Source organism: Myotis nattereri (assembly GCF_964212035.1).
Source record: "Myotis nattereri genome assembly, chromosome: 14".
NCBI classification, from domain to species: Eukaryota; Metazoa; Chordata; class Mammalia; order Chiroptera; family Vespertilionidae; genus Myotis; species Myotis nattereri.
Genome location: NC_138089.1, coordinates 59,477,610 through 59,496,716, shown reverse-complemented (window position 1 = coordinate 59,496,716; position 19,107 = coordinate 59,477,610). Strand labels below are relative to the sequence as shown.

At 42.5% G+C, this 19,107-nt stretch overlaps 1 protein-coding gene across 3 annotated transcripts in view; it reads left to right on the top strand.

Annotated features, from left to right (window-relative positions):
• Window positions 1-220: 220 nt before the first annotated feature.
• DOCK3 (dedicator of cytokinesis 3) overlaps window positions 221-19,107 on the top strand; it is a 179,051-nt gene continuing 160,164 nt past the window's right edge. For 2 of the 3 annotated variants that reach the window (XM_081106290.1, XM_081106292.1), the window contains exon 1: window positions 221-272. In XM_081106290.1, the coding sequence (XP_080962416.1) occupies window positions 236-272 (37 nt within the window). In that variant the 5' untranslated portion in view covers window positions 221-235. The remainder of the gene's footprint in view (window positions 273-19,107) is intronic. The other variant, XM_081106291.1, reaches the window with a different exon arrangement.

Below are 19,107 nucleotides of genomic sequence, written 5' to 3'. Positions count from 1 at the left end.
CGGCGAGCCCTCGCCCACCCCGCCGGGGACCCCTCGGTCGCCCGTGGAGCCTCGCGGCGCGGACGTGGCGGCGGCGGCAGCCCCCCGGGCGGCCTGTGAGCGATGCGCCACCCGCTGCCCCGCACCGCCTGACCGCCCCCGCCTCGGCTCGCGGTGCGCCACCGCCGGGCCCGCGGCCGTCCCCGCCGCGCTGTCGCCCGGCCGCCGCGCCCGCGGGGCCGCGCCCGGCCCGGCCATGTGGACCCCCACGGAGGAGGAGAAATACGGCGTAGGTAGGTGAGGCTCGGCCCGGCCCGGCGCCGGGGGCGGGGGGCGCGCCCGTGCTCGCGGTCCCGCCGGCCCCGCCTCGGCTCGCGCCCGCGCGCCCCCGGCCCTGCCCGCAGGCTGCGCGGCCTGAGCGCGGGGGCGGCGCGGGCGCGGGGCGCGGGGCGCGAGGCGCGGGGGTGGGATGGGCCCCGGGCGCGGGGAGGGCGGCAGAGGGCGCTGGCGGCGCGGCCTCGGCAGGTGCGGCGGCGGCGGCGCGCGGGGGGCGGGCAGGGCCCGCGGCCGCCCAGGTCTCGGGTGCGGGGCACCGGCAGCTTTCCCCGGGAAGCCGGATCCTGGAAGTCGGTTTTCTCCGCCCCCGAACCGAACCTCAGTTTGAAGGAGGTTCCGCACCGCGGTGAGCAGCCCAGTGTGTGGCCCGGAGCGTTACACAACGAAGGGTGCCACGCACTGACATCATTCTCCCGGCTGGGGCTCTGCGGGCCTTTGCCTTCCGGGTCCCGGTCCGTTTTCACCTGTGTGGCCGTCCGTGTGACAAGTAACTACCGTCGTGGGAGGCGGTTTTGGAGACGCTCGGCGCTCAGGGCGCGGGCACTGGCCCGGCTTTGTTCAGCCTGCATTCCTCCTGGATCCCCACTCTAACCCGTTACCAGCGTTACATTCCAGGGGTTGACCGCTTCTCCCAGCAGGTGACACCTTGGAGAAGGGAACTAACTGGATGATCTCAGGCAGCGGTTCTCAACCTTCTGGCCCTTTAAGTACAGTTCCTCATGTTGTGACCCAACCATAAAATTATTTTCGTGGCTACTTCATAACTGTCATGTTGCTACTGTGATGAATCGTCATGTAAATCTCTGATATGCAGGATGGTCTTAGGCGACCCCCGTGAAAGGGTCGTCTCGACCCACAGGTTGAGAACCGCTGATAAGGGCTTGACCGTCGCTTTTGCTTTTATAACGTTAGGGCTCACATTGCGTTCTTGTCAGTCAGTCACCTGTCGTCGCCGCCGGTTGGAAACAGGTTTAAAATGCCGAGTGTGCAGTGCTGTCTTTTCCTCCCTCCCCAAAGTTGTAATGGAAGAGTGTAGATGGGTGATCTGCCTAAACATAGATTGTTGTTTCCCGTTTCTTACCGCAGCTAAATCAAGATTTCGTTCACAGTTCGGTACAAAATCACTTCTTAAACTGGCAGTGGCAGCAGACGTTTAGGAATGCCATCAGGCAAGTTATGTGCAAACTGCATTTATTTAAATGGAAGGACTTGCAGTGAGCTCGGTGCGGGTAGCAGAGCGGGTTTGGAAAGGTAACGTCCTGAAGTTCCTAATGAGCTCAGCTCCCTTGGCCCGAGGACAGACGCCGGGTGGGGGTGAGAACAGGAGCCCTAGTGCTGGGGTCTGCTGAGCCGGTGGGGGACGTGAGGCCAGGGCAGGGATTCACCTCTTTACCCTGCCTCTTCGAGCTTCCCCTAAAGACGAAATGGATTCTGTGACTTGAAGCGTTGGTGGCCTGTCTTCTCTGTAACTTGCACTCGGAACTGCTTATCTGGAATAATGAATAATTGACGACTGTCCAGTGGTACCCCATTTCTTTCCTTTTGGGGAGGAATCCTAGAGTCGTGGAGTTGGCGGGGTTGTGAGTCTTGGCTTCTTTACTGGTGTTGTGGCCAAGTTATTGAATGTCATTTTCTTTTTAAAAAATATATTTTTATTGATTTCAGAGAGGGAGGGAGGGAGGGAGAGAGAGAGAAACATCAATGATGAGAATCATTGATCAGCTGCCTCCTGCACGCCCCCTACTGGGGATTGAGCCCTCAACCTGGGCCTGTGCCCTGAACAGGAATCAACCCAGAGACCTCTTGGTTCCTGGGTGGACGCTCAACCCCTGAGCTACACCCGACTAGGCCATCATTTTCTTAATGTGTAACTTGGGGATAGTATTTACCTCCAGGGTGGTGACAATCAAATGAGAGCCTACCAAGTGCTTAATAAACGTTAATTTCTTATTTTCCCCTTAGCACCTAGACTAGAGTAATAACAACACTAGGCAGCTCTTTCCTCAGGTGTGAGTTCTGAGGGGGAGGCAGTGCCAGGTAATCAAGATAGGCATCTGCGAATCTCTGGGCGCTAGGATTTAGTATGTGATTTACTCAGGAAGACGGAATGACATTCCTGATTTCCTAGGACTGTGGGCTTAGCTTTAGAAAGACGGTTATTTCCTGTGGAGGGCACAGCATGGGCATAGGGAAGGACTTAAATGCTTGTTAACTGAGGGAGTTATTCTGAAGACGTGAGCAGCTGTGGTTTAGTATAATTTAGCTGCCTTTTCTGCCATTCAAGGCAACTCTCTTCTCTCATTGCTTTCTTCTTTTGTCCCTTCCTCAGTTATGGCCTGAAAGTTCTTGTATAAATTGTCCAAAACTCAGGATACGTTCCCCCCTCTCCACCCCACCCCTAATGCGAATGCTAGGGCTATATTCCTAGGCCTGTTCATAAAATCCAGGTCAGTTTATAATGTAGCTTAAGTATTGCACATAAAATAAGAAAAATAGTCAAGTAAAAGTGGTATGTTAGCTGCATTATTTCTTTAATTACTAACTTGAAAATCTAATTATTATTTTTTCTATGAGAAAATGTTTTGAGTTTTAGCTTTGATTTTTTGTTGTTGTTATTATTAACCTTCACCCGAGGATATTTTTCCATTGATTTTCAGAGAGAGTGGAAAGGAGGGGGAGAGACAGAAACATCGATGTGAGAGAGACACATGGATTGGTTGTCTCCCGAACTTTCCCCAACCAGGGCCAGGAATTGAGCCTGCAATGGAAGTGCCTGCCTGTGCCGCGCCAGCACGGCCGTGGGTGAACCTGAGGGGTGTGGGGGGAAGGTGAAGGATTAAAGAAGACAGACAAGAGAATAAAGCTGGGCCTGGGTGGGATGCTGCCCTCTGATTAAGCAGGGGTGGGCAGACTTTTTGACTCGAGGGCCACAATGGGTTCTTAAACTGGCCCGGAGGGCCGGAACAAAAGCATGGATGGAGTGTTTGTGTGAACTAATATAAATTCAAAGTAAACATCATTACATAAAAGGGTACGGTCTTTTTTTTTCAATAGTTTTATTCATTTCAAACGGGCTTGATCCGGCCCGCGGGCCGTAGTTTGCCCACGGCTGGATTAGAGAGACAGCGCCACGGCCTGCAAGCTGAGTTCTTCATTTTATAGCCAGATTCCAGGAGGCAAAGTAAGGGCGTGGTTTTACAACGTTCTCCTGGGTTTGGAATCCACTCAATTACATGCACCTGATCAAGCTTTGTTTGCTTGCTGTACCTCCCGCAGCCCACATCACTCAGCCACATGGGGGCCACAGGTTCCGACCATAACGTCAAGCTCACAACCATAGCCTTTGGCTATAATTGTGCTGGGATGTGCATGTGGCTTTGCTAGGAGAGGATCGTGTCCTCTCATTAGTCCCAGGCTTGAAACTGTCCAAACGCTGTAGCCGCTCTCCACATGTGCCCATGTCCGGAATCGAACTCGGGACCCTTCATTCCACAGGCGGACGCTCTATCCACTGAGCCAAACTGGCTAGGGCTCAGCTTTGATTTTTATCACCAACTTGGAGCACAGATTTCTGTCTCTGCTTGCTACCCATTATCCTAACAGCAAGGGGGGAAACTTTTTCTATGTACTTCCCACCGATTGGAGGCATTGCTCAGGTGTTGGTGAGGAAGGAGCCCTTGTTGCAGCCGTGCACAGGTGTTTCCCGTTGCACTGGTAAGATTTGACATTGGTAAGATTTTTGAGATCCTGTAGTAATATTTTTCTGCCTTTTAATAATTTACAGACTATGTACAGCTTATAACATTTTAAAATTAGTTGATATATTAACTTTGGACAAGGTGATATCTGAGCTTCCCTTGCAGTTAAATTTTCTGGTTGACTTTAGAGCAGTGGTTCTCAACCTTGGCTGCACATTAGAATCACCAGGGAATCTTTTTAAAATCCTGATTTCTGGGGCTCATCCTCTGGAAATTCTGTTTTCTTTGTTACGAATGTTGTGGCCCCACCCCATAACAAAGAAACAATTTCTGGAGGATGAGGCCCAGAAATCAGGATTTTAAAAAGATTTCCCAGGTGATTCTAATGTGCAGCCAAGGTTGAGAACCACTGCTTTAGAGGGAGGGGAGGAACCTGCCCTTTTTTGAGGATCAAAAAAGTCAGGCAGTCAGTGTGCCCAGGATTCTCACTCAGGTCACACCATGTAGGTGCCTAGGGCAGTGCTGCTGTCACCTTCCTCAGACAGGGAAGAAACCGCCTCTCAGGGCCGTTTGTCCTTTTTTGTCCTTCAACAATTGACTGTTCAATACCCTTACGTTTCTTCTTGCCACCGGGCAATATTTGGTGATATTTCTGACTCTCATGCTGTTCTTTTCTAGCATTACAGAGGCTGCTCTGTCCTGAGCCCTTTGTTCCTCAGTCTGAGTCCTCATGTCTCTTTCCTGCTAGAAGGGTCTGCTCTCCTTCCCGTGGCCTCGGGGGCTTGGGAAGCCGTGCATCCTTCCTTTTTATGTTACCTTTCCGAGAAGCTGCTTGCTCTAAAGTGCATGAGGTGAGAAAAATTTAGCTATTTTTGTGAAACGTCTGTCTTTTCCTATATTGATTGCATCCATACTACCAAATACGGAAACCAAAGACCAAAAAATACTTTTCCTATCCTCTAACCGCAGCAGCAAACACCAGTGACAGAGAAAACAGCGTTTGTCCTTAAACTCCTCAAGTAGCATAGCAGTACAGGTTGAATACATACACATTAGATTGGCATCTTAGCAGTGGAAACTGCTTCAGAAGGTCATCTTTTTCTGCTTCATGAGGCAAATTTTTAAATAATTCAGGGCATTTGTTGCTTATTCTTTCCTAATCCCCACTTAGTAGACCTTGAAAATTTGTTCTCATTACCAACCAGAATACCTTATATTTTAGTTTTGTGATGTCACGTTTATGTTTTCGAATTTAAAAAGTAATGCATATTTCCTTTTACCTGATTTCCTTTTGCTTTCTTTTCCGCAGATAGGGGAACCCCCCACGCCCCAATGCGGTTTTGTTTTATTTATTTATTTTAAAAGCTTTGAGTCTTTACAAGGAATTCAACTTAATAAAGTTTCTGTGGGAACTGAAAGAACCAGTGGTTACAAAATGTTACTAAATCTGTTGGTAAACGGGCTACAGCTTGGTGAACGGTGTAGCGGACTCTTCAGTTACTTGCTCCGCGGGGCACCCCACCCTCAGGCCTCTGCAGGGCCCCAGACCTCTCCAGGGAAAGGCACCCACAGAAGGGGCATGTCATACCCAGGACTTAATGTTCTGAAAAGAGAGGCTGTGCTTGATGTGTTATGATTCAGTGTTTACAGGGAACTTCCACAGCATGATTCTCCTGGAGCCTCACACCGTACTATCACTCGCCCTCTTTTTTAAACAGATGACAGAGAAACTTTAGCAGAGAGAAGTTAAGTGGCTGTGATTTAAGATACTTAAGCAAGCAAGTCCTGAGTTGAGATTTGAACTTCGGACTTTGGGATTCTGAGCCAGTTTCTCTTACTGCATGGGGTTGCCTTTGAAAGGAGATTTTTAGTATTGTGTATGTGTGAAAGATAAAGTATTTTCTACAGACTTTTCAATAAGTTGGATAGTTATATTTAAGGAATTTTATTTCTATATTAAACATTTTTAAAAGTCTGTATAGTATTTAGTATTCTGTTCTTGAATGGAGTGATTTACATTGATAGTGAGTACAGATTCAGGGCATGACATGTCAGAAGGTGAGTTTTTTTAAACAGCCCTGAGGATTATGTTTGGTGCTATAGCCTCTTTTAAAGACATTGTCTGTCGGGAGGAAAGAAGTTGAATTTAGCAAACAGTTATTGAGTGCCTTCCCAAACCAAGAGGTCTTTGTTTTGATCTGTCATCCCATAAAGCAAACAGGAAATGATCAACTGGAAATGATCAACATTTTTAATAGAAAAGGCAGTATGCAGCAATATTCTATAGACTATTCAAATGTTACAGTTCATTTTATCATGCATTCTTTTAAGAGAATGTACTTTAGAAACGTTAAATTGTATACATGAGACCATTTTCTATCTAGCATTTTTAGACACATTCTGAAGTATGATGGTCTCAAAAAAAAATGGTCGTTGAGGTTGAAAGTACTTTATACTCATACCATATTTTTACATTGGTGCTGAATTTTAATTTTTAATAGTTTGTATTTTGAATATTTTTTGAATTCTTGTGTCTTTATTCTTGATTATAAAGACATTTCATTTGATCTGAAATTACTCCCAATGTGTAAGCATTATTGGATATGCTATATTAGGGCTTTAATTCCAATGTTATGCTTTTACTGTAATAAAAAAACATGTTTATGATTATACTCTTAAGACTTGCATAACCCCTCTTGACATATTTTGTGTGGAAAAGCAAGATTTTTTTTTCACATAAAGGCTCTGGGAACTTAAAAATTTCATAAAATACGTTACGAAATTATTTCAGCTGTGGCCCAGGTACTTGCATTTGATTTGCTATATCACTAGTAAAGATAATTACTATGTTGGGAAATGTCATTCAGGAGCTTTCTGCTTTCTTATCTACAGTGGAATATAATGCCAGCCTCCTGCTTACATCTATTTCTTTCTTCACATTCATTCATGAGATCTTTTAGATGGATGAGTGAGAACCAAAATTGATGGAGGAATAAGTGTATGATAAATGCAGAGCTTTATATTGTAGACTTAGTATCATCCTTCAAACATATGTGCATGTGGCCTTTATTCAAATACATCTAGTCACAGTGCCCCCCACTTTTTGGGACAGTCAATTTTATGGTTAGATAACTGTGATTAGAATATTCTTCTTGACTGAGTACAATAGACACCCTGTCATTCCTTAAAAGTTTGTGTTCTGTTCCCACATATAAATTATTTGCTTAAATCGTCCTTTAGTAATTCATAAAATTTTAGAATTGGGGATCTTCAGGTTAAGGTTTAAGGCTCCAGAGCTAAGTAAGGCTAGTTGACATAGCTAACATTCATCAAGTGTTTACTATACACAGCACTTGCATGTTACAGCTCAGATTTGCCTCATCTGCTGACCCACTTGTACTTTTCACTTCAGCCAAACTGAACTTTCCCTCTGTCTTGACTTAATTATACCAATGCTGCCGTGTGCCAGGACATTTGCCATCTCTTAAAAACCTCTTGTTGTTCGTTGCATTATATCTTTATTCATATTATTCCTTCTACATGGGGTGCTTTTCCCTGTCTTCATCTCTCAGATTGTTTTCTATCTGTAAAGGCTCCCTTCGTATAACATTATTTTTGTAAATCTTTTTCTAGACCCTTGACCATACCTCTCTCTTTCTCCAACCAAAGAGATTTTATACTTCTGCTAGAGACCTGGTGCACGAATTCATACATGGGTGGAGTCTGGCCAGCCTGGCCTGATCTGGGTGACTGGGCTGGGCCGGGAAGCGGGGGGGGGGGGGGGGGGATGTGTGAGATTGGCCAGTCAGCCCCGTCCCCTGGTCGAACTACTAGTCGAGGAGACAATTTGCATATTAGCCTTTTATTATATAGGATATTCTATGATACTTTGTACCTAACAGTGGTATGTTGAATCCTGTTTCATTAGACTAATGTCTTTCCAACTTTTGACTGGTCTACAATAAGAAATACATTTAAAATGATCTCTTATGTGTGTATGTATATATAGACATACATCCACATATATGAGAAAGTTAAAAGTTTCATGATGTACTTACTGTATACTTTGTACAGTGTACTCTTAATATTTTCCCATTCATTTCTATTTCATTAAAAAATATTGGTGGCAACTCAGTTGATTTTATGGTTAAAAAACCACTGCTTTAGGCTATAACTCTTAGTACTATGAATTTTGTTATACTTATATTTGTATTATTGACAGACATAGCTCTATACCAGGGATGTAGAAGGTTTTATACACATATTTGTAGCATTGAATTGGACATTTTTTGTGAATGTGGCACAAAGCCTGATTTTTGGTGACTTTTGAGGTTGCTATTTCACACTAATTACTTATATTGAATTCATAGCGACTAAACTCTAGGTTTTATTTCATATGAACTGAAGTTAAGCTAGATCTCCTCTATCCTGAACTTATACAACTGCTATTAAGCATAAATATAATAAGCATAAATAATTTGTTTCATTTAAAAGAGATATTACATTTATTTCCATTACATTTTATTGAGGTGAGTATATTTGGCTTGCCCTGTTGGTCCTAAATTGGGGAAGGGGCTAGATGTGTTTGGCTCATCAGTATAACCTCTCCAGTCTTTCTGAGCTGGAGTTTGTGATCCTGCAGAGCACTGTCTTTTCTTTGAACCTTTATCTACATAATTGACAAACCTGTCTTTTTCAAGTGGCTGATAAAAACGTTGAACAGAATCAGAAGAAGTTTTATTATCTAGAGGAAAGTGTCCAGTTTATAAACAAGTAGATTTTGCTTTGAATGCAAATTATCTGGATAACTATTGAACATTTCCTAACAGTGGCAACTGGGCCACCTTGGTGAACCTGATAGTGTTTGGGCTTAGGGTGGGCTTTGACAGACCATGATCTATAGCCAAGGAGGAAAGATACTTCTAAGAGGTCTGTGTGGCCTTACTTTTAAGTGTGGGGAGCAAACATCGAAAGGATGTTAACTCCATTTTCATTTGCCTATATAGGAGGAAGGGTGGCACCAAACGTTTCTTGAGTTTTGTTTCTGACATTTTCTCCACATTCCCTACGCTGTAGATAGGCTGGACAGCTCTCCCCTTTCCAGACAGGCCTAGAACGTTCCTCCCTTTGTTGCTTTGCTCAGGTGGTTATGACAGGAATGCAGTGACTGCCTTTCTGTGCCTGGAGAATGCCCATTGAAAAGCTCAAATGCCATGTCTTTGATGCCTCCCCAGCTCTGCCCTGTATGCACCTACAGCTCTGCTGCTTGCACCTACAGCAGTTGGACCAGCTTCCAGTGTGGCCTTGCCCTTCAGATCAGGCTTAATTGCATCTCTGCCTCAGGGGATTGAGCGGCTCCAGGATGAGGAACTTGGTCTTCATGTTTGTCACCCTAGGACCTGTCACATAGTGATCAACAGATGCTTAATGAGGAGTCCAACCTCGTGAAGAGTTTCATTTGGCTTTGTTAATCCTGATAGTTTTCTAAAAGGCAGGCTGTAAATCTAATGTTTGGTTGTTAACAATTTGTGATGTAATGAGTAGACTGCTCCCCCCCCCCCCCTTGGTTTTTCTCTTTCTTGAGCTTATTAGGAAGGTTTATTGCTGAGTTCAGATGACTGATTTTGGGTGGGAGGCTTAGGAGTCCAATATGAATCCATTTCACCTGGAATGCCACAGTTATCACAATAATGATTCAGAAATCTTGCAGCAGATAATAGGGATGCAATTTGAACTTACCCTGCAGTTCTTCTTTCATTTGACATCTTTGGGGAAGCTGTGTTTTGGTTGAGTGACTTTTCCAGAGAGCTCAAGGTTAAACCTTTAGAAGCACAGAGAGAAGATTCTTATTTTTTTGTTGGACTTTTCTCTAAAATATAATATATTCTATACTTCCCTGTGTTGTGAATTCCCTTTTCTGTGTAACATTTTCCCTCTGATTACATAAGATACAAATTCATTATAGAAATGTTGGTAAATATAGAAAAATACACAGAAAGGAAGTAAGGTGTATCTTATTTCTGTTACCCAGAAAACTACCCTTCTCAACATATTAGTATATATTTACATTCTCTTTTTGTACATATATTTAAGTAGGCATTTAAAATAAATTTAGAACTATACTGTCTTATAATCTTTTATTTAAATCTATTATACGGTGAACACTTTTTTATGTCTTGAATGTTCATTGTTTTAATGACTGCTGTTCACAGAATGGATGCAATATCATTTAACCTCCTACTTTGGAGCAGTTGGTTGTCTGCAGTTAATTATTGCCAGGACAGGGAGGGTGCTTGTTTTTCTCACCCTGTCAACATAGGAGAGTAGTCCTCCACAGGTTTGCGTTTTCAAAAAATTCAAAATCAATACATGCTTGAGCGGAATAAATCCCCAAGTATTCAGAAATACAGTGTCCCCTTCTACCAGTTCAATTTCTTGGGCAGCATTGGTTAATTGAACCTTCTGATGACTTGATACTGTTAAACCTAACAAGTGATGAGGACGCTAATACTGGGCTATTTGTTTGCGTCCGCAGGGAAATCCCTTGGAAAATCACTCATTCCAGTTGGTGGGTCTCTTGTTTGTTTCTGTTCTAATTTGACTGTGATGCTCAGGGAGTTGGGGGACTGAGGCACTGTGGGTGTATTCTCCCTGCCTCTGTCCATTTCTTTCTCTGTAGCTCCTGCAAATATCACCCTTTTCTTTTCCCCATTGGCCAGCCACGCACTTCTGTTTGCTTCTCTCCCAGCCGCACATTTACAAGCTAGACCTCAGCTGAGCTTGTCCAGGGGAAGCGGGATCATCAGCTGGTGGCTCCTTCCCTCCTCTGAAGTGAGATGCACAGCTTTGGGATAGGCTCCGCTGTTGAAAGGACTTCCTGACTCATGGTCGAGGCTCCGCTCTGTGGCGATGCCTGTTCTGGGACAGAGGCGGTGTCTGGGAGTGACAGTCTGAGGAGATTGTGTGCAGAGGGCAGCGTCCTTTCTGGGTGGGGGCCTGGAGACATGACATCTGGTGCTGCACCATCTTGTCACGAGGAAAGCCAGGAAGGAGGGGGTTTGTGTACTTTCTGGTGTGGGAAAGGGAGGAAGCACTTAGGGGTGCATTTAGCACTAAGGATGTAGGGAGGGAATCTTTTGAAAAGAAAACCTTTTGATGCATTTGGACATACTGAAATATTTAAGCTCTAATGAGACAGTGTATAGAACTGTGTTGTTCCACAAAGCACTTACTGTTTTTATCCATTTGCTTTCTCAGAAGCCGTAGCAGATTTCTGTGTTGTATATGTAATCTGTTTTAATTGGTTAATTCTTCACCTCAATATTTAAATATTATTTTTAGTATAAAATGTACATTTTACCCATATTTAAGTGTACAATTCACTGGCATTAAGTACATTCAAATTGTTATAGAACCAAAACTACTATTTATTTCTAGAACATTTTTATCATCCCACTCTATCTCTCCCTCCAGCCCCTGGTAACCTCTATTCTGCTTTCTATCTCTATAAATTTGACTATTCCATATTCTTCCATCTAAGTGGGATCATAGCATATGTGTCCTTTTGTTTCTGGTTTATGTTACTCAGCACAATGTTTATGCATGTTGTAGTACATATTAGAATTTAAAGTTTCTTTTTATGAGTGAATATTCCATTGTAGTGTATCTATCGCATTTGTTTATCCATTCATCCTTTGATGTACACTTAGGTGTTTCCACCTTTTGACTCGTGAATAAAGCTACTATGAACATTGGTCTGTAAGTGTCTGTGTCCGTATTTTCCATTCTCTTGAGTAATATCTAGAATTAGACTCCTGTTTTCAAATCCTTTGGGTGTATACCTAGAAATAGAATTATCACATGGTAATTCTATGCTTAGTTTTTTTTGGTTTCTATAGTGCCTGTACCATTTTAGTTTTATCTATTTTTTTTGCAATGAAATGCCTGCACCATTTTACATTCCCACCAGTCATGCGAAATAATTTCAATTTTTCTATATCCTTGCCAATACTTAGTTTCTGTGTTTTTTTTAAGTGCTTTAATAGCCATCCAAATGGATGTGAAGTGATCTCATTGTGGTTTTGATTTGCATTTTCCGAATAATTAGTGATGTTGAGCATCTTTTCATGTACTTATTGCCATTTGTATATCTTCTGTGGAGAAGTGTCTATTCAAATACTTTGCCCATTTTTAATATTTTGTGTCATTAAATTGTAGTTCTTATATATTAACATAATTCCTTATGTTACATGGTTTTCCAATGTTTTCTCCCATTGCACGCTGTTTTAGTGTTCTTTGATACATAAAATTTTTACATTTTGATGAAGTCTCATTTACAGTAGTCTCCCTCTTATCCATGGGGGATGTGCTCCAAGACAACCAGTGGATGCCTAAACCCACAGGTGGTATGCTATGTTTTTTCCTATACGTACCTTTTCATTTAAAGGAAGCACTGTGAATTTTCTTTGTCATATCAAAATTATATAGTGTGTGTGTGTGTGTGTGTGTGTGTATGTATATAATTTTTTTTATTGATTTCAGAGAGGAAGGGAGAGGAAAGAGAGAGAATCATTGATTGGCTGCCTCTTGCACGCACCCTACTGGGGATTGAGCCCGCAACCAGGACATGTGCCCTGACTGGGAATCAAAAAGTGACCTCCTGGTTTATAGATCTACGCTCAACCACTGAGCCACGCTGGCTGGGCCCGGATTTTTGAGGGATGTGTTTGAATCTTGATAGGAGGTACACTATGGATTCTGCCAATATGAGGTGGAGATTTTTCCCGTAAAGAGGATGGCAGCTGGTCCAATAGGGACAAGTGATCCGTGTTCCCAGATTCAGCTACAGTGCCGTCAGAAATGGAGCAAGAAAAGATGTTGAAGAGTCATTTACTTCACTTGATTGGCCATTTTGATGGTTACTGTCAAATTATAGAATTATTTCCCCTTTTTGGGAGAAAGAAATTCCAGCATGATGCTTTTCTAAGAAGACTCAGCCTAATAAATGAGGAGGAGCAGAGGAACAAAGAAAAGGGTGGCTATTCCTCAGAGGAATAGGTTCAGAGACAGGAGCCTGCAGCTTCTCAGTGATCCCACTAGCAACTGTTCTAGCGCCCCCCGGTGGGGCTCCAGTGTCAGCAAGGACACGGAGAGACTCACTTCCCATCAGTGTGCTTCCTCCAAGTGGATGAAGAGGGAAGGTTGGGAAAAGCCCCTGTAGCTTCTTGCGGCCCCATCATTGGGAGTTAGGAGGACATTGGAAGCGTTGGTTCAAAGACTGAAGGTGTCTGAAGTGTTTAAATTATGACAATCTTTTTTCCAATGTCCTGACTCCGCAATAATGGCAGAAGATAGGAGGTTTTCGTTTTGCATAGGGGCCTTCATTTGCCAGGGCTGAGAATTAAGAACGTTAGCATTGTTCTAGGTCAGTGATGGCGAACCTATAACACGCGTGTCAACTCATTTTTTTGGTTGATTTTTCGTTGCTAAATGGCATTTAAATATATAAAATAAATATCAGAAATATAAATCTTTGTTTTACTGTGGTTGCAAATATCAAAAAATTTCTATATGTGACACGGCACGAGAGTTAAGTTAGGGTTTTTCAAAATGCTGACACACCGAGCTCAAAAGGTTCGCCATCACTGGTCTAGGTGATTCATCAAGGTTGGGAGCAAGCTCATTTGCTAAATTAACTAAATCTAGAGTGGACATGGTCTCCCATTCTATCCTTGTCATTTTAACTAAAAAAAAAAAAAAAAAAAAAAGAAATCTCGGGTCAGCCTGTTAATAAGCAAATAGAGTTAAAGGCTGCTCGGGTGGAGTCAGCATCTGAAGGAAGATTGGAATTGTCTTTGAAAATAGTCAGAGGACGGTTATAATAATTAGGAACAGTTTCGTCAGGTTTTTTGGAGCAGACCGGCATTTCCCCAATCAACAGCTTAGGAAAGTCTACTGTACCTGCTTGGTGGAGGTCTCCAATGAGGGTTCCAGCATTTTGCCAAAAGTTAAGGTTTTGTTTTTCTAAATTCCTTTCAGGATGTTCCCATCGAGCAAGTTTCATTCAGTGCCGAGCCTGACCTTCACTGTCAAGCATATGAACTAGCTGATACAAGTCAGAGCAACCAGGCTGATAAGTTTGAATAACTATTACATTCCTCACCAAATCTAGGAGGATTTTCAGGTACTTTAGGAAGCTGTATAACTATGGATGCAATTTGGCCTTAGTCCAGGGAATGTAATAAACTTGGGGTTTATTAGGATCCTCAGAGGCTTAACTTTAGAGGGACAGGTCCTGAAGAGCTCAGATGAGGAGGGAGTGCGGAAAGGTTCTGAGGAGGAGGAGGAGGAGGAGGAGGAGGAAGATGGCACCGGAGGGGGAGCCAGAGACAGAGAAGCTGAGGGAGAGGAATGTGAGGCTTTGGAAGCCATTTTTTTTCTTTCTTAAAGTGCTTATTTGCCTCAGTTAATCTAAACACTTTATTTTGTAAAGAGGCGATTTTAGACTCATAGTAAAGTTTGGAAGCCTTGAAATACCAATTGAAATATGTGTTCCACCCATTTCAGAGCTGTGGTTGACCAGTTTGGTTTTAAGAAAAGAAGGTTGGGGGTTTCACAAGTTCATAATGGCCATGGGTATCCTAATTACTTTAGTCATAGCAGCCCATTTAGTTAGAAATTACACGAGGAGCGACTGGGTGCCCTGAACTATTTAGGGAAGTGGGATCCCGTTTTTCAGAGGCTTTTCTCTAGCGCAAAGACCCAACTAGTCTGCAGGCCAAATGCCAGCGTCCCACTTTAAGAACAGACCTTCCAGAAGAAGCCAGGCCAAAGGCTGAAACAGCCAATTTCAGAGAAATACCGAGATCCTGAAGGAGTCAGGTCAGGCTGAGTAGCACAGTTCCGGCAGAACAGCCTGCTCCGAAACAAGTTGGGTTGGCGGTGAAGCACAGTGTCCGTGCGGCAGGCTAAGCTAGAGCCAGACTGCAGGCCGGCATCGTTTCCGTAGAAACAGTCCGGTTTCCAAGCGGCTCGGGATGAAGGCTAGCATCTCAAGAAACAGCCTGATCCCAAAGCAGAGTGCCAAAGCAGGCGCTCAGATAAAGGCGGACTTCCACAGAAGGGGCGCAGCCTTAAACAGATGACAGAGGGAGCCCAGAGCGTTTCAGAATACAGAGCGGAAGCTCAGATCCAGGAGGAAACTTACTCTCACACTCGAGGGTCGGAGAGGAAACAGGAGCTCAGCGGGCTCGGTGGGTGCCTCACCTGTTCGCTCACCAGCCTCGGAGCAGTTAGGGCTCTTCTCTGGATCCTGTACTGGCCACTAAGTGTGTTGACCTTAAACAACAGCCAGATATTTCCCAAGCACGATGAGTTTACTCAGGAACAACAAGGAATTGCAACCCAGAACATGTGCAATCATGTGGGTCATGTACAAGTCCGCTAAAACAAAAAAGGAAGTTATTTTATAAAAGGCATCCAAATTGGAAAAGAGGAAGTAAAACTGTCCTTATTTGCAGACGACATGATATTATACATACAAAACCCTAGAGACTCCATCAAAAAGCTACTAGACTTAATACATGAATTTGGCAATGTAGCAGGATACAAAATTAACCCCAAGAAATCTGAGGCATTTCTATACACCAATAGTGAACTTTCAGAAAGAGAGATTATAAAAACAATCCCGTTTACCATCGCACCAAAAAAATTAAGCTACCTAGGAATAAACTTAACTAAAGAGGTAAAAGACCTCTACTCAGAAAACTACAGGACGTTGAAAAAAGATATAGAGGACGACATAAACAGATGGAAGAACATACCGTGTTCATGGATTGGTAGAATCAACATCATTAAAATGTCCATACTACCCAAAGTAATCTATAAATTCAACGCACTTCCCATTAAAATACCAACGGCATACTTCATAGATCTAGAACGAACTCTCCAAAAATTCATCTGGAATAAAAAAAGACCCCGAATAGCTGCAGCAATCCTGAAAAAGAACAAAGTAGGTGGAATCTCAATACCAGATATCAAGATGTATTACAAAGCCACTGTTCTCAAAACTGCCTGGTACTGGCACAAGAATAGGCATATAGATCAATGGAATAGAATAGAGAGCCCAGAAATCGGCCCGAACCAATATGCTCAATTAATATTTGACAAAGGAGGCAAGAACATACAATGGAGCCAAGATAGTCTCTTCAATAAATGGTGTTGGGAAAATTGGACAGATATATGCAAGAAAATGAAACTAGACCACCAACTTACACCATACACAAAAATAAACTCAAAATGGATAAAGGACTTAAATGTATGACAGGAAACCATAAAAATTCTAGAAGAATCCAAAGGCAACAAAATCTCAGACATATGCCGAAGCAATTTCTTCACTGATACAGCTCCTAGGGCACTTGAAACTAAAGAGAAAATGAACAAATGGGACTACATCAAAATAAAAAGCTTCTGCACAGCAAAAGAAACCATCAACAAAACAACGAGAAAACCCACTGTGTGGGAAAACATATTTGCCAATGTCATATCTGATAAGAGCCTAATCTCCAAAATTTATAGGGAACTCATACAACTTAACAAAAGGAAGATAAACAATCCAATCAAAAAATGGGCAAAGGACCTAAATAGACACCTTTCAAAAGAGGACATTCAGAAAGCCAAGAGACATATGAAAACATGCTCAAAGTCACTAATCATCCGAGAGATGCAAATCAAAACAACAATGAGGTACCATCTCACACCTGTCAGACTGGCTATCATCAACAAATCAATAAACGACAAGTGCTGGAGAGGATGTGGAGAAGAAGGAACACTCGTGCACTGCTGGTGGGAATGCAGACTGGTGCAGCCACTATGGAAGACAGTATGGAGTTTCCTCAAAAAACTGAAAATGGAACTCCCATTTGACCCTGTGATCCCTCTTCTAGGAATATATCCCAAGAAACCAGAAACACCAATCAGAAAGGATATATGCACCCCTATGTTCATAGCAGCACAATTCACCATAGCTAAGATCTGGAAACAGCCTAAGTGCCCATCAGTAGATGAATGGATTAGAAAACTGTGGTACATCTACACGATGGAATACTATGCTGCTCTAAAAAGGAAGGAACTCTTACCATTTGCAACGTCATGGATGGAACTGGAGAGCATTATGCTAAGTGAAATAAGCCAGTCAATGAAGGAAAAATACCACATGATCTCACTCATTCATGGATAATAGAGACCATTATAAACTTTTGAACAATAATAGATACAGAGGCAGAGCTGCCTCAAACAGATTGTCAAACCGCAGCGGGAAGGCCGGGGAGGGTTGGGGGACAGGAGATAGGGGGGTAAGAGATCAACCAAAGGACTTGTATGCATGCATATAAGCATAACCAATGGACATAAGACACCGAGGGATAGGGGAGGCTAGGGGACAGTCTAGGGCGGGGGGGGGGGAAATGGACACATATGTAATACCCTTTGTATTACTTTAAGCAATAAAAAAAAAAAGAAAAAAGAAAAAAAAAAGGAAGTTATTTTATAGGGCGAAAAGAAGTTGGAAAGGGCTATTATAAAGAGTTTCGCTTGTGCTTCTTAATTGACACAGGGCACAAGAGCGCCCCATTCTGGCCTCCCTACTTTAAATGAGGTTTCTGATGATGATTTCAGTTTCTTTCAACAGTGTCTTGTAATTTTCAGTGAACAAGGCTGTCATCTTTTTGGTTAAATTTATACCTAAGTGTTTTATTTTTATGATGCTGTTAATGGAATGGTTTTCTTAATTTTTCATATTCATTGTTAGTGTATAGAACTACAGTTGGTTTTTGCATGTTAATTTTACATCCAGTAACTGCTGAATTCCTCAGTTAGCTCTAATGGTTTTTCTTGGGGATGGGGGAGGAAGAATATGGCTTCTTTAAAGTTTTTTTACATGTAAGATCATGTCTTCTGTGAAGAGATAATCTTCCTTCCGCCTTTCTAATTTGGATGCCTTTTGTTTCTTCGCCTTGCCTGACTGCTCTGGCAGGACTTCCAGCGCTGTGTTGAATAGTGAAAGCAGGCATCCTTGTCTTGTTCCTGATATTTAGAGAGAAGCTTTCAGTATTTCACCATTGAGTGTGATGCTAGCTGTAGATTTTTCAGATTCATTTTTTTCTTTCAAAGCAAGATTCGTTTCCATTTCACTTGTTCGTGCGCTGCTGTGTGTATTTGTGTTTATAAACGTATTTATCATGTGAATCTGGCATTTCATCTCTTCCTTTCACGCAGTGTTCATGCCCCATTTTGCTGGAAGTTCTGTGTTCTTCCTCAATCCTGATTCATTCTTTCTTACCATATTAGTTAATACTCAAGGTCAAGATACTAAACTTTATATAATTTTAAATAATAATTGAAAATTACACAAGTTAACATGTTGTTATTGTTGGAAAAATAGCAAGTAGAGATGAACAAAAAGAAAAAAATTTCACTTAGCCGGATCTCACCACCCAGAGATATTTATTTTGTGATTCTTCCCAGCATCCCCTAATCAAATGAAAATAAGTTAGAAGTTGAACATCAGGATAAGTTATTTTAAGTCACTCTGATCTTGAGTCAACACATTGGAGTGATTCTCACTTTCACTGAGATGTTCTAGTTGGATATTCTCTAATTGTTCATTTCATAGAGACTGTATAGTTAAATCCCAGTGTTGGGTGAAAGGAATTCATACAGTTGTAATGGTTGGAAATTGGTGAAAGCATTTCAAACAGATTCAGTATGAAGATATAAATTTATAGAAATTGTTGAAGAACAATTCAGCCCTGAAAAATATAGAATTGAAAATGTTTTTATGATTAAGGAAGAGGCAGGGTATAAATATGGTACTGAGATTACATGGCATGAAGATTGACAAGATGGTATCAACGATAGTTGTTATATTGACCATAGATGGATAGGAAAGTTAAATTTTCTTGGCAAAAGTGGAAGAGGAAGAAGGTTTTTTTGTGTGCGTTTTTGTTTTGTTTTTTTCTTTTTTTTTTAGGTAATTTAAAACATAGGTAGTAACATGAAGTTAAAATAAGTCTAACTGGAAAGTTAAGCTACCTCA